Genomic DNA, 26,714 nt, shown 5'->3' on the forward strand with positions numbered 1-26,714 from the left:
CTCCGCGGGGGCGGAGCGGGTGGGGCGGGCGCACCTGGCGGGGCGGCGGGCGGTGATTCACGGCCGCGCTCCCTCCCATTGTCTGGCGCTTCCGCGGGCGGGGGCGGGGAGGGGGGGGACTCTCCCTGGGTTCCTTTTGTGACCGGTTTTCGCTCGCCCAAGTTTCGCTGGCGGGAGGAGGGCGGGCAGGGCTCCATCGCCGCCTCACCTGAGCGCCGCAGGTACGGCAGCAGCCCCGGCCCCTCTCCCGTTGTCCCGCGCAAGTCCGCGAGAGAAAACTTCKCTCCGCACGCCGGGAAACTCGGGGAGTTTCCAGAGCTGAACTTTTATCGTGGGCAGCGTCGATTCCTCTTTAACCACCGMCCGGCGGGGCCTCTCTGCGGCGGAGTTCGCTCTAAAACGAGTGTTTTATCAGAGGATCTCTCTCGAAAACGAGCTCTCCGAGCTTCTCTTCTCCTGTATGGCGTGGGGTTTTTTTAGTGATGTGGTTTTTTGTTTCTTCTAGCGCGCAGTAGTTAAAATAATTCTAAAGGCCTCCGAGTAAGCAGTTTRTTTTCCCAGAGCCGTAAGTACGGGAAGCCCAAATTAGTGCCTTCTCGCTTTCCGCCTCAGAACACTGATCTGGGCGTAGTCACATGTCTGGGCTTTTTTACACGCTGAAAAGGTGGCGTCTCAGTGTTGTTTTTCTCTTAAAACCCGTAAAAATCCTGTATCTTACAATTTTTGCAATCCAGGATCGCTCTGCCGCTTTTAACCAGTTGCTCATCATGTTGAATGATTTTATTAAAARAAACCAACAAAACCAACAAATTCTTAGCACATGAGATCACACATTCTAGTGGCAAAAATCGGTTTGTTATCAGCTGTAGTTCCAGGGAAGGAGGATGTTCTCTGAGTGTTAAAAGTAGTTACTATTTGAATGCACAAGTTGTAGTGTAACACACGAGTCTCAGTTACCCTTCATCTCTTGGAGATCCCGGTGCAGGATCCATTTGCCCCATGAAAGTGTCTCCCTGTCTTCTTGCTGAAACTTCAAAAGCTGCTTCGGAAAATGGTTTTAGGTTTTTGCCGAGTTGGCAGCGAGTGGCCCCTGGCTCCAGGCTGCTCCCATCTCCTTGTCCCGAAAATGATCCTGAGCTGTGCCCGAATGATCCCCTTTGAATAAGTTGCTTTGTTAAAACATGTGAGGAGTCCRTATGGTCAGTGCTGCTTTGGAAAATGACCTCGAGGTTTTACTGGTGCTGCTTAATTTTTCCTCTTATTGCGTAGGAATTATCCCATTATTCCATGGGAAAAAACAAATTATGAATGGCTTTATTGCCTGTTCTTTTGGAACTGGGATGTTTTAATCCCCTCCTGAAGTCTGATGTGCAGGACAGGAGAAGGAAGATTGGAATAATTTACTGAGGGGGTGTGGGAACTGGAAATACATTGCACATTTCTTGAATAAAATTCTGAAATACTGTTGGAGTTTGTTTCCTGTGGTATTTGTTATCAAGTGGGCTACAACAATATCCCAGGAATCGATAGTTCTTGGCAAATAAAAAGTCTCTTCCTGTTGGATACTTCTAAATGCCATCCCCTGCTAAGGCACTTTATGTAAAACATTTCCTGTGTGAGAGGCCCACAGGAGGAACAGGAAGTGGGAGAAACTGCTCTGGGGTAAGTTTGAGAGTTTGGAAAATGTGGGGCATTCCCTGTTCTTACTGTGCTTTGTTGGCAATAGTTTTTTTTAAGGTTCTGGAAATGCCTGGATTAGTGTTTRTGTGTTAGCTGAGGAATGTGTGCTGTGTTTAGGGATGTTGGTTTATTGAACTRTTCCATGCAGATGGGTTTCATTAGTTTATTAAAGCTGACCCTCGAGTGCAGCCACCTCATCTGCCTGGTGAGTGACCAGTGCTGGGCACYCAGTGCCTGTTGTCAGACACAGCCTTCTCCAAGGATTTCCTTGGAAAATGCGCAACTATCGTGTGGCTTCCCGCAGCAGCCGTTGGATCGGGCTGTGGCTCCAGCTGCAGAGCTCTGGGTTATGATGACACGGCAGGTTGTGGGGAAGAGGAAGTGTGAGGAGCTGAGCTGGCTTGTGCTGGGGCTGTGGTTCATTTGTGGCGCTGTGGACACTCGGGCGGCCTRATGATACCGGGGAAGGTTTGATGCAAGTTATGAGTTGTTTTGAGAGGGGAGGCAAGCAAGAACTAGTAAATGCAAGTTCTCTCATGTGAAGTCGCCATGTAGAGTTGTTCTTGAGTACTTCAGGTTTCATATTGTTGGTTCAAAAAGGAGTGTCCCTTCCTTGCTGTGTTTCTCCCTGCTCTGTGGRGCTGCTGCAGGTCAGTCACCTGGCCACTGCTGCATCCTGTGCTCTGGAATTACAGGCGGCTCTTTGAGAGGAATTGAACTGGGCAGAGCTGTGTCCATGACAGTCTGAAGGTGTCGTTTCTGCTCTTGGTTTTGTGTTGCTGCTTTACAGAAGATTGGAATTTGTTTTAAAAATTGCAATAACCAGTGCAGGGGTATAAATGAAATCATTAGGCTGTCTGGGGCAGTCCCATGAAATGGTAATATAGAGGTGCTGTAAGGCTCTGAAAGATCACCTGGGTCCCACACGGCAGGCCATAGGCAAACCATTCTGACTGCATTGGTGGAAGACATTGCTGTAAGGAGGTGTGTGTTGGGGTGTGGAGAGTTCAGTGCTGGTAGGAGCTGATGTCGGTCACTTGAGATACAGCTGGTGCTATTTTTCATCTAAGTTAWTCAGAAAGTCTCATTCTAGGAGGTTTAAGCATCTGAGGTAGAGTTTAATAACTCTTTTTTTTTCCTAGAATTGATAGAGGAGTCCTGTGTAGGCTGTACCCCAGGCAGGGATTCCCTGTACCTTTGGGTGCTCTGCTGATCTGGCCCTGCTCTGGCTCCAGCAGTGCTGGCGTGGCCTGAGGGCTGCTGTGATCCCTGCCTCCTGCTCTGCTGGGACTTGGCTCTGCCCCTGGGACCACCAGAACACTGGTGTTGGTCTCTTCAGCCGTGCTAGAGATGGCCCCGAGCCTGGCAGAGGCTCTGTGTGTCTGGGACAGGAACTTCAGAAGGGGATGTTGGTGACGGAGCTGACTCGTGATGCTTTTYCTCTTGGTGTGGTCAGAGTTGGGGTCACATTGCTGGGCGTGGGCGGGTTCACTCCTACCCCGTGCCCTCACAGGAGGAGCAGGTGCTGCCATAGGGAGTGGGAGAGCTGCAGTTTTCTGGCACTGCTGGGTCTTGGGTCTCCACCATCACCATCTAATAATTTTTCTTTGTATAAACTGTCCTTGGCTCACCTGCAAAGACAACTGTGCACTTTGACTTGCTTTTTTCTTACTACTGTAAACTATGCTGGATTTTTGTGGCAAACCTATCTAACTTTTTTAATCCTTTTCTTTCTTTTTTCTACAGCATTGTCCAAGATATAACAGTTGGTACAAAGGTAGGCACTTCTCACTTTTTCTCTCTTTTTACACTGCTCAGCATCTGACCTAGTTTTAGTCTCACCAAATGTAGATCTTCAGCTATAAAGGGTTATTTCTGGTACCATGTAAATTGGTTTTAACCAGAAGATAATTCAGTTTCATGTGCATTTAAAACTTATAATATGGCTCAGCATTTAGCTCTTGGCATTTGGGCATTGATTATCAGCTTTATTGCCTTTAGAAACTGCCCTTTCCCCTGCTGAAATGTCAAGCCATGCTTTTTACTTGTGTGCTAGACAATGCTTCTCCATGAAGAATCTGGTCCTTTTCCTTTGGAGAACTCCATTTCCTTTGTTTGTGTGAATTCCTGCTCAGTGATATGTCAAAAATCCTTCAGCCACAGAAGGGAGGGTTTAGCAGTTGATTTTTATCTCCTGTGAGTACAGTAAATATGACCTTTGCCCTTCTAGTCTCAGGTTTGGAAAGTGCAGCCTWAGACCTAAACTCAAAGTGCTGACAGGAGGCTCCTTATCGGCCGCAGGTGGCAACAGGCGTCACATTCACGGGATCAGCGCTGGTCCTGCGAAATTCCAAACCAGAATGTGCTGGACAGGATGGGCTAAAGGGCTGGGTTTGATTTGGTGAATGTTGTAGCTCTGGGGTCAGGACTGCAGTGAGCTCGGCCTTGTTTATGTGTTGGCCATTGGCAGTGCAGCCAAGTGGCATCTGGGGAGCCAGTGACAGAGTTGCCAGTGACTGAGAGCCACGAGTGGCCACTTGTGAGGGCCAGGGGAGCGATGCTATGGGATGGGGACTGATACACAGTGGAGTTGGTGCACTGGGAGCACTGGCAGCCCTGCAGAATGGGGTAGGAACATCATGCAGAACGTGCTGCTGGCCAGCAGAGTTTTTGTGTTGAAAATACAGAATGAACTGTGTTAAGCACAGACAGCCTGGTAGTGCTTTAGGGGTCTGAAGGGGCTCTTAACACTTGTGGGGGAAAGGTTACTCCTACTTTTCCTCCTGTGGGGATATGGAATTTGAATTAATGATAGTGTGTGGTTCGGGTGGAAATGYTGCCTGTTGCAAGGAGCTCAGTTTGCCATCGGATGCCAGGAGGAGAGGCTTGAGCCTGAACAATAAGGTTGGTTAATAGTTCATAGCTGTTATGAAAGGTGGACCAAGGCATGCCTGGAGCAGTTTGATACAACGTCTGCTGGTAAACTGATCAGTGTCAGTTAAGGTCCCCTGGTTTTTAACAATGTGTAATTTGTAACTGTAAAAAGTGGGTTTACATAACTAGACTTTACCAGGAAGCTTCTGAAACTGTAGTTGTAGTGCTCAGGGAGTCTCAGAGTTTTGGGATGTGGGATTGCCTGCCTCATTGCTCCCATCTGGGGGCATTCCAGTCCCTAGTTGCAGTCAGATGGCTCAGATGAGGATTGGGAGCAATCCCATCCAAGTGCTTTCGCCCCTGACATGRGACAGCATTGTACCCATGGCTGTGSCTRTTTGACAGCAGGCAGGGAGTGGTGAGACTAAATTGTGCAAGGAACATGAAGTTTTTTGTCAAGTCAGATGAGGCAGATTTAGGGAAAGTTGAATCAAAGTTTAAAGAGTGGCAAAAACAAGCAGGAAAGCTGAATCATCTTGGTAAAGGTAAGTTTTCAACTGATTTTTACTGTAGCCACGTTATCTGATTGTGTTAAAATAAGTCATTGAATATGCAGGTGTAGTCTTGCAATAGAAGTCTCTCTGTTAGTGCTGGGGTGTAATGTATTGTGGGTTTCTCTTGGTAAATTGGAGTCTGTGCACATCTGGGAGCAAAGTGAAGCTTCTCCTGTGCTTCCATCTCTGCCTGGGGCAGCCACATCAAACACCTTCCCCTGCTCATGGGATCCAGCATGGACTGGGGTGTCCATTCTATCCTCCACGCTCACGAGAGCTTCCTGGCTGAGCTACCAAATCACATGTGGAGATCTGAGCTGGAAAAGTGTTTTTAATCTGATGTGTAAATTTACTCATTCCTGATGTGTATGCATGTAGAAGGTAGGAATGGTGCTCAGAAGGTAGAAGTTTGTAGGGTGTTGGAAGAAGGCAGTCCCCAAAAGCTGTTGGCTCTTGCTATACTCAGTGACGTGCTATTGAGCCCCCCAGTAACCTTGTCCATGGACTGTTACTGTGACTGGAATGTCCCAAAGCTGTCTCAGATAAGTAGGAAAAGTGCCTGTGACTCAAACTGCAGCTGAGCAACGTGTCACAGCAAACTCCCAGTGGCCTCTGGGTGTCTTCRTGCTGTGAGTGCTGAGCTTAACTTGGAAATTGGGGACTTTATGAATGTATTTTTTTTTAGTTTGCTCCACATTATTCCTTTAAAAGGCAGGCTGTGGATACTTTTTAAAAAAATTTCTCTCATCCTTAATTTTCATATTAAAGAGTATTTGCACCCATCTATTAATTTTTCCGAGTTCTTAATTAAAATTTTGTTTAACTTAAGAAGCCCCCAGGTTTCCAAGTGGCTTATTCCTCTGAGTACTGTGCTGCCCAATGTTCTTGTTTTTAATCAGGTGTAATTGTAGTAGCCATTCCAGGCTCCAGAGTCTAAAGTGTGTGAATTTGTTTAGGAAGCTCATTGCCATTCTAGTGTGGGGGTTCCTGTTGCACGGCCTTCTGGAATGTCCTGCAGATTAGAAACACATGACCTGAGACTTCTTCCCATAATTTCACTGCTGTCTGAAAAGGAAGAAAGTATGGCCCTAAGATGGAGGCCCTGTATTTGAGCTCTGAGTGCTCTTTGATCCTGCAGTTTCTTTTTGCAAGTAGTCTGATCAAGGTCCCTGTGTTGTTTCTCCTTGCCCTTTTGTTTAATTTCCCTGGTTATTGTTCCTTCACAGTCTGAGCAAGACTAGAGAGGGGATGAACTGTGACACGTTGCTGTTCTTTAAGTGAAATTTCATTTTGGTGATTGAAAAAAGTCTCAGAATAGTTTAGGTGCTGAATAATCCCATAGTTTCTTGGCTAAGTCAAGGTCTGCTTGAAAGATTTCCCTTCCAGAAACTAAAAGTGCAGTTCTGTGGCGTTTGAGAAGTTAATTTTTAAAACAGGCTTTGCTGGAGTGTGATACAGGCTGACTGCATAGAAGTGATTTGTGGTGAAGCCAGGATCTTTGCTATGGGAACAGTAATTATGGCTTCAGGCAGTGGGCCAAGAATGTTGTGAGGAAATTCCAGTCCCCTCCTATGGCTTTAGTTAGAGGCTGCAACAAGCTGGCTCTTGTGGCCTCCCCATCAGGCGTGAGCACACATGGGAGCCACATGTCAGTGGCAGGAGACACGGATGGCAGTGGCTGTTGGGGCAGCATTGGGTCACTTGGGTGTGCCAAACASCTCCATCTCACCTGAGAGTGCTCCACGTTGCTTTATGCACCTAGGTCTTCCAAGTCATGTAAGTGTTAATAAAATGGGTTTAGAAGATTTGAATCTCAGGCCTACTTTGATCTCAATCTGTGATTAATTAAAAAAATAAGGAAAATATTTAATACGTGTGAATTTACTCAACTGCACCTTTTTAATCCCRCWAGTTGTMGTGATGGACTGTGGTCTCTGAAATCTGCTTCAGGTATTGTCAGACTGGAAAAYGAGRTGTGCTGATGCCACATTTGTTGTCCTCTCACACCAGCAAGATGAGGAAGTGTTATTTAAAATTTCCCYGTGGTTCTGGTATTCTGGTACAACTCYTTCAAGCTTCCTATGAGAACWCATTGAATGCTGGGCYGGTGTTTGAGCCATCCCTTTTGTGCTGCTGCCTCTGCACAGCCGCAGTTCAGGTTGCAGTTGTGCTGCCTGGAGAGTTCCTGCTAAACCTCTGTGTTCCATTGGCCTTCTGAGAGATGGGGCAGAAATGTCCTTGCATGGGTTCTGTGTTCCTGGAGTGACTCATCCAGCGCTGTTTCTCTGATAGGATTTGTGTTTGTGCTTTGCCAAGGCCCCCTCTGCTCCATGGCAATGACTTGAAAACTCAAGGTTGATGAGTAGTTAAGTTCCAGCTCGGGAGCGGGGGATCATAAAGCCTGGGTGTGTGCTGCCCTACAGAGCCAGCATGACTGCATTGCTGCAGCACTTGGAGTTTAGGAATTTTGGGCTATTTAAACTGGCCACACCTTTTATTTGCTCAAAGGGCAGGTTTGTTTCACAGGGTGTCTCCATAGTAGCAGAGACTGAGGAGGAAAGTTAGGAGGGGCTGGTGGATGAGTGGGTCGAGGATCCGGTTTTGYTGTGAGGCTGGTGTGTGCTCCAGCTTTTAACGCAGCTCATTTCCAAAGCTCACGGAGTGGGCAGATGCTCTCATGCAGCRCTAGAGGGTCTGGTGGCTTTTAGGAACTCCAGGGCCTGTCTGCAGCCTCTAGAAACAGTGSTGGTACTTGCAGCAGTATCGTAGTGGCAAACTGCCGTGCTCTGACCATCTCACCCAGCTTCAAAGAGCCAGGAGTGTATGTGTGCCCAGTGTGCCATTGGGGATCTCAGTGGGGAGCTTGCCATTGGCTGTTTTGTAGGGATATCGGCCTTGATCTTGTCCAGGCAAGAGGGAGGTTGTAACAGTTTTAAAAGCCTGAAGTGGCAGGTGACTGGTGTTGGCTGAGCAGAGCGTGGGTTGAAAATAAGTGTCCCCTGTGCCTGCCAGATAGGCTGATATCTCTGCCACTGTGTCCATGGAATATGTTGACTGCTGTTTACTGGACTTAATTCAATGGCATATGTCGTTTTGTGTTTGAATTGGTACATCACCCATGAGTTATTTGGTGAACTAAATTGATCTCAACTTCTTTGGTTCTGATCAAGTGATAAATCATGTGTCTGAGGTGTGAGTGACACCGAGGTGGGAGCAGCGTCGTGTTGTGCCGTGCTRTGGAATCTTGAAGTTGCTTTGTTGGCCTTAACTTCCCAGCTTCCTGGAAACTGTTGGGGATGCAGGTGTGTGTGTTCTTCAGAAGCACTTCACAAAAAAAAGTTGACTCATGGTTTGTTTGTGACCCAAATTGGAATGTTTTTACACTACTTTAACTGACTAAAGAGTGCTGGAGGCAGGAGAGGCGAATAGRGAGGAAACATTAGTGAGCTGTGCTGGACATGAGTCTTGGGTAGAAGGTGAGGAAAACTGGCATCCTTCCTAGTAGTTTAAATTTAGTTCCATTCTTGAATCTCAAATCTCTCAGCAAAAAATGTTGGAATGTAACATGAGTGTGATGATGGTGTCATCAGACTGGATTTCTCTTAATAGTTTCTTCACAGGGATTTGAGCTGTGAACCAAAGGATCAGAGCATTCCTTCGTCCCTTTGGGACTGACCTCGGACAGCCCCTGATGAGCCACTTGCTCCTCCTGTGCTCAGAGGCATTTTCTTGCCTCTTTGATCAGAGCAGAGGGTTTTGGTGAGCTCAGTGGTCTGTGTCATTTTTGTGAAAACATTACAGTGGTCTTTTATTGGCTCTACAATATTTCCAAATATAGGGAAAGTGAAGAACAATGATGCCCATGTGCTGTGGCTTCTTGCAGGACAGATTTTCTTTGATTTCTTTTCAGTTTCCAGGTGCTAGTGTTCCCTGCTTTGCTTTCTGGAAGTTCCTGTTAGCTGATGGCCTGTTTGCTTCCAAAATCCACCTTTTCCCTCTCAAAGTACTGTTCTCCTGAGTCTGTCAGAGCAGTGTAAGGTGCTCCACATCCAGAGGCAGTGTTGCTGCTCTGTAGGGTTTCCTCAGTGAGCCAGGGACACAAACAGCTTTTTGTAGATCTTAGGCTTGACCAGCCTGTGGCTTCTGGTCTTTCTGGTCATTGTCCCCTTGCTTCCCATGTGCTCCTTTTGCCATTGCTTTCATTTTACGTTCTGCCCAAAAGTTGATTAATATCACGTGTTTCACTTGAAATGAATAATTTTTTGTGGTTGTTTAGTTTGTGTTTGTTTCTAGCCTTTTGCACAGGCAGGATGTAGTTGACTTACTGTAATCCATTTAAAGTAAGTGCTAGATCTTAAGTAGATAAAGGATTATATAGGGCAGCTGGGAATTTCTGTAGCACTTCTAGGTGTGCTGATAGAAGCTGAGACAATCTCTGGCCTCATTCCAAAGTATTGTAAGCCAGGTAAAATCCTACTGGCRGTGAGGCAGTGTGTAGTGTGTGTGAATGAGCTGTTGCTTTTTAAGCTGTGAAAGCCTGGACAGACTAAAAATTCTTAGGATTTACTCATTAAAACTTTAAAGCAAGGCAAGGTTTAGAGTTTGGGGCGTGGTCAAAAATACAACTGGGGGAGATATGAAATGTTGAGCTGCAGCTGCCTGCTTCTCTCTGAGTTGGAAAAGGGAGCAAAGGAAGTGTTGGCAGCAGGGCTGCCTGGAGCACGGTGTGTGATTAAATTAGTGCAGCTTGGGCAAGGGGCCTTCTGTAGCCAGGAGCGTCAAGCCAGAGGAGGCTGCTGGCATGGAAACCTATCCCAGCAGGGTTTCCCTGGTGCCAGTGTGCTGCTGATTGGGGATTTGGGTGGTGGAAACAGCCCCTACGCTGCTCTAGGTAGGATCTGGCTGTGTATCTCCAGAAGTAGTGGTTGTTGTTTTCAGTCAACAGGAAGAGGAGATTTGTTAGTTCAAATGAGGAATTTGATGGGCTGTGAGTGCACTGTGGCTCCTGTTAATCTTGTCATAAAAAATACCAACTGTGAAATAATGGCTGAGCAGAAATGTCAATGTAATTAATGCCACTGTGAGCAGGGATGGGAGCGGGGGGTTGGAGATTTGTGTCTTGAAGTACAACTGGGCYTCCCCAAACGACTCAGAGAATGCAGCAGGGAAAGAAGCAGTGCTTTGGATGTGGGTGAGCACTGAGCACCCCACAGCCCTTGGCTGGGTTTACTTCATTTTAAACTTAAATTAAATTATGTAAAACTTCAGAATCAATAACTTTTCTGTTGGCTTTSCCAGTATAATTCCCAGTGGATGTGTTGTTGGTGGGAAACTGTTCKAAACCTGTTCAACCAACCAGGCTTGCTTTGGTTCCTCTGCCTGTACTGAAATGCATACTAAGTATAAAACATTTGAATTTATACCATGGTTTTAGAGAAACTCTTCAGTGTTTCTAACATGTACAAGAAGAAAAGACAAAAAAGAGTCTGGAAAGAGACTGGTGATCCCTGAAGTGTAAGGGCAGAGAGCTGATGGAGGCTGTGAATGCCCATTACTGTGGGCAGGGTCATAGAGAATTGGGTTTCAGTTTGCCTCAGGTTTGGTCGTTCCAAAAAAGCAACTATTTCCTGTGGTTATTTGGTATCAGCTCCAACAGGAGCACAGGAAGAACACCCGCTGATGAAAAGTTGTGGCTGATGCAGCTTCCTTGTGCTGGGGACTGGCCTGTGCAGCATGGGGATGGCAGCACGGGCTGACCACTGAGGCTCCTTGGGGCTCTGGGTCTGTTCCTCTGTCACTTCAGCAGCCACTCCTGCACAGGGAGATGTGGGGAATAACTTCGGTGTGACTRCACAGTACTGCATGTACTGTCTGCAAGCTTCCTTGTGTAAAGACCTTGGAATAACTGCCGTTTTCCAGCTACGGCAGTCTTCCCTCCTCGTTTGCATGTACTTCCAGCTGGGAAGCTTACAAATTGACTGCTGCTGCTTTTGATGTTGAACAATCATCCCCCCTCTGCCTCCCGGCTCTGGTCGCAGTGGGCAGCACAGGCTGTCTCCAAGATAAGAGGGGAGTGGATTGGAAATTGCTCTCCTTAAAGAGACATGGATGTGTGGAGCCTGGCTGCAGTGACATCCATGTCATCCCTGCCTGTGAGGAAGTTCTCAAATGTGCAAGAAAATGTTTATTTTAAACAAACCATTAAGAAAGTTAAATTCTTTCCATAATGGTATAAATAATTGTTTTTCCAGTTTATAGTTTCCTAGTGTTGCCTTCATGAGAGCCAAATATGTGGCTCATTCTCTCAGCATTTCCATGATGGATCGCAGGAGCTGCCCACTATGTTTGCACAGACACATCARTTTGTACTGGAAGAGCTGCAGTTCTGGATGTGCAGAATTTTACARCTTGATACTTAAGAAGATGTTTTAAAACATTAATGTCCCGTTAAGGCTTGATGGGAAGGCTTTCATGAAGACAGAAACACGGAATTRTGTAGCTAGGGCTGTGCTTTGGTTAGTGGTTCTTGTAGGTAACTGCCATGTGTATCCCAGGCTGTGACATGGAAAGCCATACCTGGAGTGGCAGCAGCAGTGCAGGAACAGGAGTGTTCTAACAGGAAACTGGAGGATTTTTTCTAGCCTTGGAATTACGCCTTAATTTGAGTCATCAAAGGATGGGATCACAGTCTAATAGCCTCCTGGCCCAGCTTGCCTCTTGCTGCACTCAGGAATCGAAGTGCTAATTACAACAGCTGTTAAAAAGCCCCCGTTCCTAATGACTGCACCATGTGAGGAGGAGGAGGAGGAGGCGGCCACCGAGGCCAGAGCCTTGGTGGGAGCTGGTCAGTGCTTGCAGGTGACCAGCAGCAGCTCATGAACCGCGGTTTGGAACCTGGCCTAATTCTCATCTTCGGGACATCAAAGTCCTTGAAGCCTCTTTGAAGAGCTGGCAGTGAGTAGTCAAACGAGAAATTCAAGATTTGAGGGGGGAAAGAAAAAAGCCCAAACCGTGTGTCTGTAGCTGGGTGTTCTGGGGCTCTCCGTGACCTACTTTCCCAGCCTGTCTGCTGGGGGAGTGCACAGAGCTTTTGTTGTTGCACAGCTCCTGTTTCTGCAGGTGCCACCAGATACAGGGCGTGTGGAAGATAAGGGTTTCTGGTGCCATGGTGTGGAGCGGGGTATGTTTCCATCGAGGTGGGTGGGAGCTGCCGAGGCAGGGATGAGCTCTGAGCTTTTTTCTTTCGATAAAAGCCTTTTAGTTTGGCACTTCTGTGGAAGCATAGAGTAAAAAATGATGAGAAAGTGCTCTTATGTGTTAGATCTGTAGTATCACGTTTGCTCACAGTTTACAATGGGATTTGAAGTCTTCTGTGTAATTTACTTGAAATTAAGCCGTGCTGATTGTAAGGTGTATTGTGTGTGCAAGGATAGATTGTGCTAAGAAGTCATTCATAGGCRTGTTTGCTTTTGTCTTAGTAGTGGTTTTTGTACCTACTACTTGGGTTAGACCAGTCCTGGTCAGTTGAGGTGATTTAGGTGACTTTACAGGGCATGCTGTATCAGGAAAATACCTTCTACCAGATCAGGGTGCTCCAAGCCCTGTCCAGCCTTGGTGTGAACGCTTCCAGGAATGGGGCATAAAATACACAGCTTTGGTTCATAACTGCCAAGTCATACCCAGACAGTTTTGGCAGCCTCAGAGTGAAAATCCTGTGAGATGGGAGTAGTCAGRAACCTGTTTTGCTGGGTATGACTGGAGAAGGTGCCTGTTGGTGCACAGCACTGCGTGTAGTGGCTTCACACAACTCAGCAACAATCCAGCCCTGAGATCCCTAATGCTGAGCTGAAAACAGATACTGGATAGTGCTGCTCCATTACTAAACTGGATCTGACTGATATTTAATTCATGGAGGTGAGCTTCACTGCCCGCTGTCAGTATGTTTTCATTTACACTTCTGTTCAGCTCCTCTCCAGCTTTCTCTCAGTTGTTCTGCTTTAGGAGTGCCTGGATAGAATTGAGTAAAATGCTGTCTGTTTACCTCTCRTCTGTTCTCTTCCAGCGGGGAGCTGAGGACCTTTTCTCTCCTTGTGTTACTGCTAACGGACCCTTTATCATGAACAGCAACTCTCCTTCTGCAGGTAATACTGCGTGGAAACAAGCACAGCAATTTATAAGTACTGTGAGGAGGTCTAGATTTTCCTTCTTAGTTGTAATTTTAAAATCTCTTCATTTTTAGTACTTACTAGACCTTTTGTAGGACAGTGCTGAGTAGTAATAATAATAATAATAATAATAATAAACTTCTGCCAAGAACACTAGGCCAGGTGGAAAGAATTAAAACATCAATCTAGGGTTAGTGGCTTAGACCTGCACTAAAGATGTGGGTGGGTAGGTGTGTGCTTTACACAAACTAGGAAATGGCCACTGGAGAATTGATTCCATTGCAGTGGCATTTGCTATGTCACTCCCATCGTGTAAKTTGGGGGAAAAAGAGAGTAAAACCATGTGTCTTCAGACTTGAGTCWATTTAGACTATGGAATTTCTCTGTAATAGTGTAGTAACTAACTGGGGAGCAGAATCTGTGTGTCAGCAGTGGATGTGTGTGCTGCTTCTTCCAGACCCTTCACATCAGCAATAACTCTTGCTTCTTACAGCTAATGGAAACGATAGCAAGAAATTCAAAGGAGACAACAGAAGTACCGGGATCCCATCCCGAGTAATCCACGTCCGCAAGCTCCCCAGTGACGTCACAGAGGCAGAGGTCATCTCTTTGGGTTTACCYTTTGGCAAGGTCACCAATCTTCTAATGTTGAAAGGAAAAAACCAGGTATTGTCTCCATAATTGAAAGCAGGGGTTGTGTCAAAGGCTCGATGAGTTTGTCATCAGGAAACCAGCTCCAAGTTGTTTAAACAACTGCCATGTGTTACGAGTCAATAACCTCTACGTACTCTTATTTTACTTTTCTGTGATTATCCCATGAGCTGTAGAAAATACCATTTTCAGGCTGCAGAAGGAGCTCAGTCCATAATTACAGGTTGTCACTTATAATTAGCGTTAGGCCTGGTTTGGAAATTGCAGGCCAGGGATTATTTGAACAGCAGTGCCATGAGTTGGCCTTTTTCACTCAGGCTTGCTTGACAGCTGAGTTACTGCCATGTAACGTGGCATATTGAGGACACCTTTCCAGATCTAGTAAATGAGCTGGGTAAGGCTGAAATGCTCTTGGGTAATGCAGGAGGTGTGAACTAATTTGGTAACTAAATTGTCTTGCAAATTAAGGAGTAAAAAAGCAAGCCAACTTTAATCATTGCTTAAAATAATGTCTTTAATCTTAATTAAGAAAAGGTGCCTCTGATATATTGCGTGGTGTGATTATGTGTAAGTGCTTACTGCAGTGACTTGCTGCAATCCCTTATGTTCCTCTTCTGAGGGAGAAAAGCCCCTAAGGGTGTGGAGCAGTGAAGGGGCTTCCTGCCCTGGGGAGAAGTGAAGAGTCTGGATGATTGCTCTGTTTTTCTGTTCTTGCAGACACTAATGTCTAAGTACATTTAGCATGAGATCTTAGGSTAGGATTGAAGCACTGCATTAATTCACTCTGGAGAGGGAAAATCCTCATTTATTCTGCTTCCAGCTGCATTTTAAACAGTTCTGTGTACAAAATCACAAATATATGCAGTTGTGAAAATCCAATCCTACTACAGATCCCCTGAGGGTTCGGGGTGACCTGGTGTTGTCCTGGTGTGACGTGTCCGTGTTGGGTTTCACTCCACAGGCTTTCATAGAGATGAACACGGAGGAGACAGCCAACACCATGGTGAACTACTACACCACAGTCACTCCAGTTCTCCGRAGCCAGCCCATCTACATCCAGTTCTCCAACCACAAGGAGCTGAAGACAGACAACTCTCCAAACCAGGCAGTCAGTTTGTTCTCTGCATTGTCATCCCAGGGAGTGGGGGWCACACAGCCAGATGTGGCTGGTTTGAAATCCAGGGGCTTGAGTAACGTCTGGTGCTTTAGGATTTTTGTTTCTAATGTTTGAAATATTTCTATAAAGCACAGCCCTGATGGGGCCAAATTCACCTGTGGTRGAGTGCAGCCTGATGCTGGTATGTGCAGCTTTGAGGCGGCAGCACCTGAGCCCAGCAGATCTCAAGGCTCTGAGCCCTTAAGGGTCTCTGCACCACACACTCTGCAGAGGGGGAAAAGCTCTGTTTTCAGCTCAGCCTCTCTTTCCAACCTTTTGGGACAGGAACACAGGAAAGAATTTCAAGTATTGTGGCTCCTTACCAGGGGTGGYTGCCAATACATCCCCTTTGCCTCCTCTCATTTTTCCATCTGACTCCAATCAGCATCAGAGCATCCATTTCCAGATAAAATGCTGCTGTTGGGTACCTTTTGCAGCTGGAGCACAAAATTCTGTGTGGGAGTGGGCTCTGTAGAATCCCCAGGCACTTCTCACTGCTGGATCCCTGTAGCAGATGTGCCTCAATCTTTTAGTCTTTTCAGCTTGTCTGGGATTCTGGAGATGTTTTTTTACTCCAGAAGAGCCCTGTTTAGAAAAAGGGAAGAACAATGGGATAATTTTGCTGTGTTGGTTTATGCTGAGCAAGGTTTTGCTGTAGCACAGGTACTGGGTGGTTGATYTAGTTTGTATTTTTGCCTTGCCCTTACTGGTTGGGGTGGTCTTAACTGGCCCTGTRTTAAACATGCCCCAGCACTGGGAACAGCATGTGGCTGTTCTGCTCACTGCAGAATCCAGCAAGCTGTTGGCAGAGAGGGAGCTCAAGGAGAGCTGAGGGTGTATATTTTGGAAGCAGAAGTGTGGTCTAACAGCATTTTTGATCCTKCAGCGTGCCCAAGCAGCTCTGCAAGCTGTGGCTGCAGTGCAGACCGGGCCCCTAGCGCTGGCCGCTGCGGCTGTGGACGCAGGGATGGCGATGGCTGGCCAGAGCCCTGTCCTGAGGATCATTGTGGAGAATCTCTTCTAYCCTGTCACTCTAGATGTTCTGCACCAGGTAAAACATGTCACCAAAACTGTTTGAAGATTGTCCTSGAGGAAGGGGCAGCAGCAACTGGTGTGTTGTTGTAGTTGCAAAGTCTGTGGGTTTGCGTTTGTGAAATGTCAGACTTCTCTGAAGACCTGACACCTACAGAAGATTCTGCTTTCTTTTGGTTCCCCACTCTTGCCTGATTTTAGTTTCCAGAGATTTGRTACCTGGTCCACTTTAATTGGATTGATTACAATTCTTCGGGTTRCCTTTAGGTTTTAGCAACAGTAGCTGCTCCTCGTCCTTGTTCTGAGGTCTGGGAACAAATAACAGTATCCAGGAGCTATTTAGGCAGTGGTCAGTTTGGAAAGTTCCCTCTCTCTGTTGTGCTTGCTTAAGGTTACCTTCATGCTTAAAATGCAAGTTTGACTACATTTAATAATCCCTGAAACTCCTGGAAGAACTTGAGATAACGAAGGTGCTTGTGAATATTCCTCTGTAATAACCCAGAATAAACAAACTGTATTGAGAGGGCAATGCAGTTACTCTGTGTTCTAGTTTGATGCCAGCTAAGCAATGCCCATGGTGTGGTTTAAAACCTCAGTGTCTCAGTTAGAAGCTAACAGGCTGATAGGATGACTTYTGTTTYYTCTTGTAATAAGAGATCAATATGAAATTATCTTACTGAAAATGTGATAACAAGATATACAAATATTACCTTGCAGATCTTTTCCAAATTTGGTACAGTCTTGAAAATCATCACATTCACGAAGAACCACCAGTTTCAGGCCCTCTTGCAATATGCTGACCCCATGAGTTCTCAGCATGCCAAACTGGTGAGTGCTGCATACCTCRGTTACTCTCACTTGGGTTTGCCTTAGTTAATCCAAGTTCAGGGTGCACATTGGAAKGGACTGACAGCAGCATTACCTCAAGGACAGAGCATGAGTGGGAGGGAATTGCTCTCATATGCAACTCAAAAGCTGCCAGAGGGGCTGAATGAAACAGAGCCTTCTCCACATAAGATACCTGTCCTCAGGTGGAGCCTTGGGCTGGTCTAACACCTTCTCTCCAGAGAGCAATTGCTGTGGGCTTGTCTGAATGCCTTTGGCTGAGGACTGTTTTTTTTTTTCTCGCAGTCTCTGGATGGACAGAACATCTACAACGCCTGCTGCACGCTGCGCATTGACTTTTCCAAGCTCACAAGTCTCAATGTAAAGTACAATAAYGAGAAGAGCAGAGACTACACTCGCCCAGACCTGCCCTCTGGGGACAACCAGCCCACTCTGGACCAGACCATGGCAGCTGCTTTTGGTGAGGGTTCTGGAAGTGGGAACTGGACAAATCCAACTGTGTGTGTGTGTGTGTCCAGATAAGGGGAGGGGATGTCATCCTGGTGTATTTGGTCAAAATTTATATAGAGTGTGACTAAGGAAGAACATCTGGGGGATCACCRAGGATCAGATTAGTGCTAAATCTAGTGTTAGTCCCAGCAGTCAGTTCCTTTGGTGCCACCTGGTGTTTGCCCAGGAATTGTTTTGGTAATCTGAAAGTTCATTGTTATTTGGGAGTCATTTTCTAATTGCTGGTTGTGTTTTAGGGGTTAGCTTTCAACTAAATGCTCCTGTTGAAGGACAGATCAAGACGTTGTGGGTGAGTTTAGCGAGGTTTAGATTAGATCTTAGGAAAAGGCTCTTCACCCAGAGKCTGGTTGGGCACTGAACAGGCTCCCTAGGGCAGTGGTCACAACACCAAGCCTGACAAGAATTGAAGAAGCATTTAGACAACACTCCCAGGCACATTGTGGGGTTGTTGGGTCTGTCATGTGTAGGGCCAGGAGTTGTGCTTGATCATCCTTRTTGGTCTCTTCCAGCTCAGAATATTCTGTAGTTCTGGGAAGTTTCGAGTTTTTGTGCTGTTGGGCTTGTTTGTATAATGTGTATGTCTTTCCCAGGTGCCCCAGGAATAATCTCTCCTTCTCCATATGCAGGAGCTGGCTTTCCTCCTACTTTTGCCATTCCTCAGGCTGCAGGTACTGTATTTCGTAAGTCAAAATTTGATGTAGGTTTTCTGTTGCTGAAGCATTGTTTTAAAGCAAAGTAGTGATGTTTTTGTTTGGGTTAGCCATGTAAATTCCAAATGCTGACACTTGGACATGGAAGGAACTGGTGATCCAGTWCATCACCTCAGCTAGGAATGCTGTGTGCAGCTGCAGCACCTCTGGGAAATGTCCTGGTGATGGGAGGGAAATACATGAAGCAGGCTGGGGGAGACAGTAAAGGCAGGCTTTGAAATAATCAGGGAAGATGGTGAGGAGATACAAGTTCTTGTRCTTTGAATTTCCTCATGTGATTGCAGAGGTTGGGAACTCTATTCAACAGCTGTAAATGTGGTCAAAAGCAAGCAATCTGTCCATTTATTTCTTAAGTATTTTGAGAAAGCTGGTATTTAAATATGATATTGGTTACATGTGCTGGGACAGTTGCACTGTGAAGTTCACAGCTCATGTTGTAGGTAACAGATCATTGCTGCTTCCAGAAGTAGCCAAGAGTCTGAAAGCTGGAAGTGCTGAACACGCTCACTGGGTGCCACCCTAAACAAGCTTTGCTGGGTTTTCAGCATTCCAAGCCATGTTGACTTTCTGGGAATGTGATGGAATTTCCTTGCTTGTGACAAACAAGCACAGAGTGGGTTGTTGAGGCTGAGGAAACAGGCAGGGGCTGCTTTGGGGAGTAATCCATGGAACTGACCACCAGCAGCTGTTTCTTGAGCTCTAAAGCTCTTGCCCTTGGAGGGTGGTACAGGATGTGCCAGCTGGTACTGGGAACCGTCTGGGAATGCCAGTAAATCCAGCTGCAGTGGTTCCTGCTCAGGAGAGCTGGGTGATGGTGGCACAGGGTACCTGGTGGTTGCATGTGTGATGAGAACACATTGTGCATGCCCTGGTTGGACGGACCCTCCCCACACCCCCTGTGTGACACCTGCCCTGCACAGCAGAGCTGAGGCTTTGTGCTCGTCCGCTGCTTGTGAAACACGCACGAGAGTGCTGAGGCACCTGCTCAGCAYCAGGCACTGCAAGAGCAAATCCTGTTAGAAAACCAGAACATTTCCTGCAGCACCAGAAGCGGAGGCTCCTGTTGCCCTTAGGATTACATGGGCACTGTTGGGAATGATGACTTGCATGGTTCGGAGGGTGTGCTGTTCTCCCTTCTGGTGCAGCAAATACACTAGAGTACGTGCTGTTAATTCTTTACTGGTTAATATTCTTTAATTTCCAGGCCTGACAGTTCCAAGTGTTCCTGGAGCACTAGCTCCTTTGGCTATTCCAGCAGCAGCTGCGGCGGCTGCAGCAGGACGGATTGCTCTTCCTGGCTTGGCTGGGACAGGGCACTCCGTGCTGCTGGTTAGCAATCTGATCCCAGAGGTTAGTGCAGTCCTAACTTTACTTTTTTTTTTCTCCTTCCTATTATCTCTGCTTTCACTTTCTGAACACAGATTGGGCTGAAATTCATTGAAAGTGAAATTCTGCTGTATCCAAAGGAAGCGGCACCTCTAGAGCAGCCGCTGCCRTGCTCTGACAGCTCCAGGTGCAGGGCAGAGCAGTACTCTAGTTGCTGAAGGGAAATGGGAAAGTCCATCTCAAATTGAAATTGCTCTTGGTTCAAAGCCAAGGATGCTGCCTGCCTGCTCTTGTCCCCCAGAGACTACAATGCCTGTCCCTTCCTCCCTCTTCTGTGTGAAGTCTCCCCACCATTCCCATGGAATAGTGTCATTTGGGTCRTAGAATAGCCATGTCCATTCCTCTTCCTTGGCATGTTGTAGTTTTTAATACATTAATTCAGAACTACAGAGAGGCTTCATGCTGACCTTTGCTCTTTCTGTGTAGTGTCTGGATCCCTGCTAGCTTGACCTTGTACCTGTGCAGTATTTCCTCTGCCATGTGCTTGCACATYTCCCCCTTCCAGGATTCCTGGAAGTTTTTCCTTAGCTAAATCCCTTAACAGCTCACAGTTTACATTTTCAATTCTACTTAATTGAGTGAGTTGAAATATTTGGGTTTCTCTAAAAATAAAGCAAATAATATTTGAACAAAAACCCTGTTTAATGAAAGACAYCACCATAAGGGAATTGGATACGGGGGGCTTGGATTTTCCTTCAGTCAGCCCCTGGATCTGGTTGGATTGAAAGTGTAGAACCTCTGGTGTTCAGCAGAGTGATAAGGCTCTGTTGAGGAGCTGTAAGTGGTGGGACTGTGCACACACGTTAATAGCACTTTGCAAAGCTGTAAAACTTACCAGTGATGGCAGAGTCACCACAAAACCTCTTTGGATCAAAGGGGAAGCCTGGATGTGATGAATGATCAAAATGTTTAACTCTTAATGAGGTGGACCAATTGGATCATGTTTCAGACTGCTCTTACCTGTCATTGCTGTTCTCTCCAGGGCATGAAATAACAGCAGGGGCTGTGGAACATCTTTGGGATTTGCTGTTCCTGCTCCCTGGGAACTGCTCTGCCATTCCAGCTGCTCTCATCTCTGGCTTGTTCCACCATAAGTCTTAATAAGAGTTGGCATCATTATTCCTGACCAGTGTGACACTGCTCTGGGGATGCTGTTGGGTGCCTGGATGGCAGTGGCAGGACAAGGGGCTGTGCTGCAGCTCTCAGATTGCTCACAGCTCTGTTTAGGCAGGAGCAAGCAGTTATTTCATGCCCTGTGGTTTTTTTTGAGGAGCTCTTCACTCTCCATCCAGCTTGTCTTTGGGCTAGAGAGACTTTGGGACTTGAACTGAAGCTGTGAACTAACAGACATGAAACTTTTTCCACTGCCTGTATAATCAGTGTTGTAGAAACTTACCTGTGCCACAACCAGTTAGTAAAGAGGCAGTATTGCCTGGAGTGACTGCACTGCTATGGGGTTTTCCTGAGTGGGAATCATGGGAGCTGAAATGGCTCCATTTTTTCTTCACAAGGGTGTGGCAGTCCACACATCTCAACCTGTGGTAACCCAGTACTCTTTGGGTTTCTGCACAGAGAGGTTAGGCCATGAAGTGGGAAGGGAGCAGTCCTTTGCAAACAAGGTACCAGCTTTTTTATCTTGAGTGCTTGCAGCAGTCCTTGGAGTGGGATTTGTGGCAGTACAGCTACTCATCCACATGATCTGTTCGTTTAAAGCAGTAGTTGGTACTCAAGGTGGATGTTCCTTGTTTTTTTTCAGCCAAATATTGTGGTATGGATTGCTTCCTGCAGTCCCTGACCCCAAAGCAGCAAATGAAGCTGTTTGTGACATGGTCGTTAATTGTTAAGAGAGAAAATTTTTTTAGTCAAATTTTAGGGAATGTCACTGAAATTGAATTGGATGTTGCAGGCTGTGCAAGTCACTCTGGGGGGATACTGTCTCTTACTCCTTTGTATATCTGAAGTAAAAATGCCTTTTCTTTATCATTGTGTTCCACTAGGTAAAACCTATTAACTGTTTCTGTAAGCAAGTTATTGTTTGTAGAATTCTATAAATCTGACTGATGGAACACTACATATTCCTTATGTATTTACTGACCTGTGTTTTTTGCTACTTTTTTCTTTTCTCCCCATCCCTGAATTTTTTTTCTTCCCCCGATCCGGAATTTCTTTGCCAACTGACTGCACGGTACTTCTGCTTCCTGTTGTTGCTTGAAACAAAAAAAATAAAAACATTCCCCTTCCAAAAAAAAAAAAATATATAAAACAAACCCTGCTCTCCGGAAACCAACCTGCCCTTCAATATTAACCATCTTGAAAACTTCATCATCCATCAACCAATTTCGCCATTTCCTGCGGGGACTCTGCCCTTCCTCGTTGTGGACGATTTGTGCAACCTCGCTCTCCCCTTCGATTCCTTACCTCTTCCCTGTCCCTCCGCTGCCTTGCTCTGCTGTTCTCTAAAGAGAGTTACACCCCAATGCCTCTTTATTCTTTTCGGTATGTTATTATTCACACTTTTTATTACCTTGTTTTTCATTTATTTGAGATTACTTTTTGATACTTCAGAAATGTACAGTTTGCAGTTTGCTTTTTTTTTTTTTTTTTTTTTTTTTTTTTTTTTTTTTTTTTTTTTTTTTTTTTTTTTTTTTTTTTTGAATGCGTAATTTCAGTTTTACATTGTTTACTTAGTTTGCTGTTTAATTTTAGTTTGCCTTTGGTTTTGGTTCAGTTCTGCATGGGTTATTGCTTTGCATGTCTTTGATAAGAGTTTTAAATTGTGAGAGCATGCAAAATTGTCCAGTCTTCTGGCAGTAAGATTTTGGCTTTTTGCTGAAACCCAATGTCTTTTCTTTAATGTATTGTTCCATTATTATTCTGCTATATAAGAATTCCCTTAATTAGAGCAGAATACATAGCCATGGTTGGAATGAGATCAGTTCTGGTTGGGAATGGATGTTGTTGCTGTTGGATTGATTAGCTGATGTTAAGTTGAATGAGACTTTTTGTTTCCTTACCTAAGACTGTTCTTGTTCCCCCCCTGTTTGAAGGAGTCTATGGTGATGTGCAGAGGGTGAAGATTTTATTTAATAAGAAAGATAACGCCCTGGTTCAGATGGCCGATGGGAATCAGGCCCAGCTTGGTAAGCTTGGCAGGGTCACACTCTGGGCAGTTAGGGATAAAATRGGTAATTAAAGCTTTAATATTGGCATTTTCTTCTCTTCCAAAAGAAGACCCAAATGTATCCATGCCTTGTGGGGTGTGGCTGTGGGGCAGCTCTGGGGCACGGGTGGCTCTTGGGTGCGAGAGGGAAGTAGGCAAAGAACACAGTGAGGCAGGGGGACCGTGCAGGGTGTGGAGTCTGCGAGGGCAGTAAAATTCTGGCCTTGAATTCATGTCTGAACAAAACCAAAGTACCCTGCAGTCAGGTCTGTCCTCCCCTTGCAGCCATGAGCCACTTGAATGGGCAGAAGCTCCACGGGAAGCCRATCCGCATCACGCTGTCCAAGCACCAGACGGTGCAGCTGCCCCGTGAGAACCAGGAGGACCACGGCCTGACCAAGGACTTTGGGACTTCTCCTCTACATCGTTTCAAAAAACCAGGCTCCAAAAATTTCCAAAACATCTTTCCCCCTTCTGCCACTCTTCATCTGTCYAATATTCCGTAAGTATTGGYRGGGAGAGTTCTGTTTGGCTGAGTATTGAACTGTTTGCAGCCTTGATGTTCTGCTGTCAGGAAAGCTCACCCAGCTCCCTGTTCCATTGCCTTGCCACGCCAAGAGGCTGCTGGTAGGGAATTTAGAGAAGTCTCTGATGAAAATTAGCTGTTTAAAGTTTAACTTAGTCTGTCAACATCTGTTTGACTGGCAAAACTGTTTGTTTCAGACCTTCAGTAACTGAAGAAGACCTTAAGTTGTTATTTTCAAGCAATGGTGGGATGGTCAAAGGATTCAAATTCTTCCAGTAAGTGTTCTGTGTTATCTTCTCTCTTTACTTGGGGCTTTTTGTATGGGAAGGGTGGAAGTACTTGGTTCCAGTCAAAGGCTCAAAGGTGAGCAGAATCCTTACTAACAGTGTTTGACTGTGGAATAAAGAATTCCTGAGTAACTTTGGGTTGAGCACTGAACAATAGGGCTGTGTGTGCTTGCCACAGAGAAACTACTCTAAAAAGTGAGTGTGGCGCAGATACCCAGAGGCTTAATTCTCTGGTGGATGGGAGAACTTGGGATTGAGTTGAGGAAGCTCCTGCAATGGAACTAAACGTGCCTGAAACTTGTGTCTTGTCAGGAAGGACCGTAAAATGGCTCTGATCCAGATGGGCTCTGTGGAAGAAGCCATTCAGTCCCTCATTGACCTCCACAATCATGACCTGGGGGAGAACCATCACCTGCGTGTGTCCTTCTCCAAGTCCACCATTTAGAGCTTGGGAAGGCCTCAGTAAAAATGGACTTGACTTAAAACCTCTGGGGTTCAGCCTTGACCTTCAAAGGCTGGACACCAGGGTTTCAACTTCCATCATTCCAGAAAAAAAAAAAAGCCACTTTAAAAATGCAGCTGAAGTGACCTTAAAAGACCAGAGATTTTATTTTTTTAAAGAGAAATCAGTTTACCGGTTTTTAAAAAAAAAAAGAAAATTAATTTTAGTTCCTCTTGCTAACCTTGCGGTGATGGGTAACAATCTTGACTGTTCCAATAAAAATCACAAGTTCAAGTTTACACTATGGAACCTGCTCTGGGAAATTCCCCTCCCCTCCTGCTCCTCCTCCCCCAAAAAGCAGATCCCAACAAGTTTTACCAGGTTTCACATTGATGCCTTTTTTAATTTCCTTACCCATCCATGCCTTGAAAGACCTAAAACCACTGTGTGAATTCACTGTAGCGCCTTGGAGTCAGGATTGTGGTGACCAGGAGCTCCCAACCCGCCCAGCACAACACTCGGTTGCGTTGATCCCACCTTACCTGTGCACCTGCTTTCCTGTGCCTTAAACCTTCTACTTCTTTGGGGAAAACATCCGAGCTGCAGGGAGGGGATGGGCAGAGCTGAGGAGGGGRAGAGGCTCTGGCTGACGATCAGCTGGGGGAGCTGGCAAAGCGGATAAAGGAAATTTTGGGCTGTGACTCGGGGCAGTTTTCCGCTGCCCCGTGCCCTGTGCCGCTTCCCAGTCTGCTCGTGGGTCATTGCCACCTACAGACTCAGGTGGGAGTTAACCTGAGAGCCTTTGTAACTGAGCAAAGGTCTGYGTGGGGGAGCGTTCCCAAGGCCAAATCACATTCCAGTGTCAGGAGAGAGCCCGCAGGCTCTGCCCTCACAGAGCACTGGTGAGAGACAAAAGAGCCGCTGCGGGACACTTGTGAAGATGAATCAGAGTTTGTCGACATTGTGTGTGTATATACCTAAATGCTTGGCTAGGATTTGGAGAATCCTTGGATACCCCACAATTAGAAAGGTGCCTGCAGAGAGGTACCTTTTGTGCCCCTAATTGGCACAATTAGCAAGGTGCCTGCCAGAGGTACCTTGGTGCCCCTAATTGGAGATTAACGAGGCTGCTGTAGCTCCGCCATCGTTCTTAGAGCATGTCTTCAGCATTTGAGCTTTTGTTTGAATCCTTGTATTATACTTTGATGCCGTTGCTGTCCTCTGTGCCTAGCAATATTTCCAGTTGACCAAATATTCTAATCTCTTTATATGCAAAAGAAATAGTTTAAGTACCTTTTATAGAATGATAAGATGGTATAAACGTAATCTAAATTTACTCCTTTGTGGTATTACCCGTGTATACTGTACTTTATTTTCTTTGTTTTGTAATTGAAGCTGTAGGGCAGGAGTAGTTTCCAGGCTGAGGTCGTGGCTGAGGATGAGCAGAGCCAAGGGTRTGAGAGAATGAGCACAAACCGCTCGGGAATGGAAGGAAAAGGACCCAGGCTAAAGATATTTTTTACCTTTTGAACCTATAAGCCCAGATGTTGTTCTAGGAAGGGAATTTATTAAAAGTAGAATGCAGCAGATCGGTTTTTCCCAATGATACAACCATTTTTTTTTTTCTGGCTTACAACTCTTTCCCGGGCCATTCTGCCTTCTATTCCGTGTGATCCGATGTTGCCTTACATTTCCCTCTAACCTGCAACCTGTTCGGATGCAAAATAACAAGAATCTTGTACTTTTTTTCAGGGTTTTTCTGCAAGTTGTGGACCAAAGTTTGTTTTTTAATTGTCTTAGTGTTGCAAGTTCTGATTTCCTTGCTTGGTGTGGGAGCTCTTGACTTGCCTAGCACTGAGTGTTTGGAAAAGTCTTAACTTTCCATAGTTCCTCCCTGGACTCTCAAGGATATGAATTATGCTGGAGAAGCATGTGAGGTCCGAGTGAGGGTCCGGCTGGAGCTGTGGTGTGCTGGGTACCCCCAAGGAGRGCAAGACCCCAGTGCCAGCATCACCCCAACTGCTTTTGGGTACCTCTAAATCTGGGTGAGCTGTGCTGGAGCCAGGGATCTGTCCCTACAAAGCTCTCTGGGGCCCTGCCAGCGTCCTACAGGAGGGCACAGCCAGGGCTCTCTGTGGCTGTTGGCTCGTCCCCTCCCCAATGAAACACCCTCTCCTCCCACAGGGGACCCAGCCCACCCAGCACAGCGGCACTGGGGTAGCTGTCAGTGCCCCCCATCACCCTCCCCAGCCCTGGGGAGGCTCCTGGGGCCGGGCCCCAGCCGGGACATTTTGGGTGTCCTGTGTAAATTGCAGATGGATTTGGGTAACCAGGCCCCTGGCACGGTGGGTGCTCCCTTCGGATCCTGTGTTTGCATGTAAAGAATGTGAGTAACTAAGGGTGTACATATTTATAATTTTTTTATACCTGTTGTAAGACATGAGGGGCAGCAAAACCCAGTTTTTTATGGTGACCAGATGTATTGTATATTTTGATAACAGCAATTCCAGGTTCAGTATTGTGGAAGGTGGGTGGGGAGGGGAAGCGTACACACCATCAGAATTCCATTGCCTCTTTCAAAGAATGTTTGTAATGCAAAAAGAAATGAAATTAAAACTATTTTATAACAACCTTTGTATCTTTCTGTAGCTCCATTATTTCCTGTTGAGATTGTAGAAGCAGTTGGTGCCCAGTCTGTACTTGTGCTTTCAATAAATTCTTCTGTATCCTTCACT

At 46.1% G+C, this 26,714-nt stretch overlaps 1 protein-coding gene across 4 annotated transcripts in view; it reads left to right on the top strand.

Annotated features, from left to right (window-relative positions):
- Positions 1-26,613, top strand: part of PTBP1 (polypyrimidine tract binding protein 1) — a 27,238-nt gene extending 625 nt beyond the window's left edge. The window contains exons 2-15 of one of the 4 annotated variants that reach the window (XM_057377581.1): positions 3,427-3,457; positions 13,171-13,249; positions 13,767-13,939; positions 14,886-15,032; positions 15,967-16,131; positions 16,830-16,940; positions 17,244-17,418; positions 18,059-18,136; positions 19,383-19,528; positions 22,027-22,060; positions 22,612-22,704; positions 23,010-23,226; positions 23,448-23,525; positions 23,850-26,613. In XM_057377581.1, the coding sequence (XP_057233564.1) occupies positions 3,427-3,457; positions 13,171-13,249; positions 13,767-13,939; positions 14,886-15,032; positions 15,967-16,131; positions 16,830-16,940; positions 17,244-17,418; positions 18,059-18,136; positions 19,383-19,528; positions 22,027-22,060; positions 22,612-22,704; positions 23,010-23,226; positions 23,448-23,525; positions 23,850-23,982 (1,660 nt within the window). In that variant the 3' untranslated portion in view covers positions 23,983-26,613. Of the gene's footprint in view, positions 1-3,426; positions 3,458-11,912; positions 12,063-12,924; positions 13,023-13,170; positions 13,250-13,766; positions 13,940-14,885; positions 15,033-15,966; positions 16,132-16,829; positions 16,941-17,243; positions 17,419-18,058; positions 18,137-19,382; positions 19,529-22,026; positions 22,061-22,611; positions 22,705-23,009; positions 23,227-23,447; positions 23,526-23,849 lie in introns of those variants that run through there. The other 3 variants (XM_057377583.1, XM_057377582.1, XM_057377584.1) reach the window with 3 other exon arrangements.
- Positions 26,614-26,714: the final 101 nt, after the last annotated feature.

Source organism: Malurus melanocephalus, unplaced genomic scaffold (assembly GCF_030028575.1).
Source record: "Malurus melanocephalus ecotype Western Australia unplaced genomic scaffold, MMel_1.1 scaffold_318, whole genome shotgun sequence".
NCBI lineage: Eukaryota > Metazoa > Chordata > Aves > Passeriformes > Maluridae > Malurus > Malurus melanocephalus.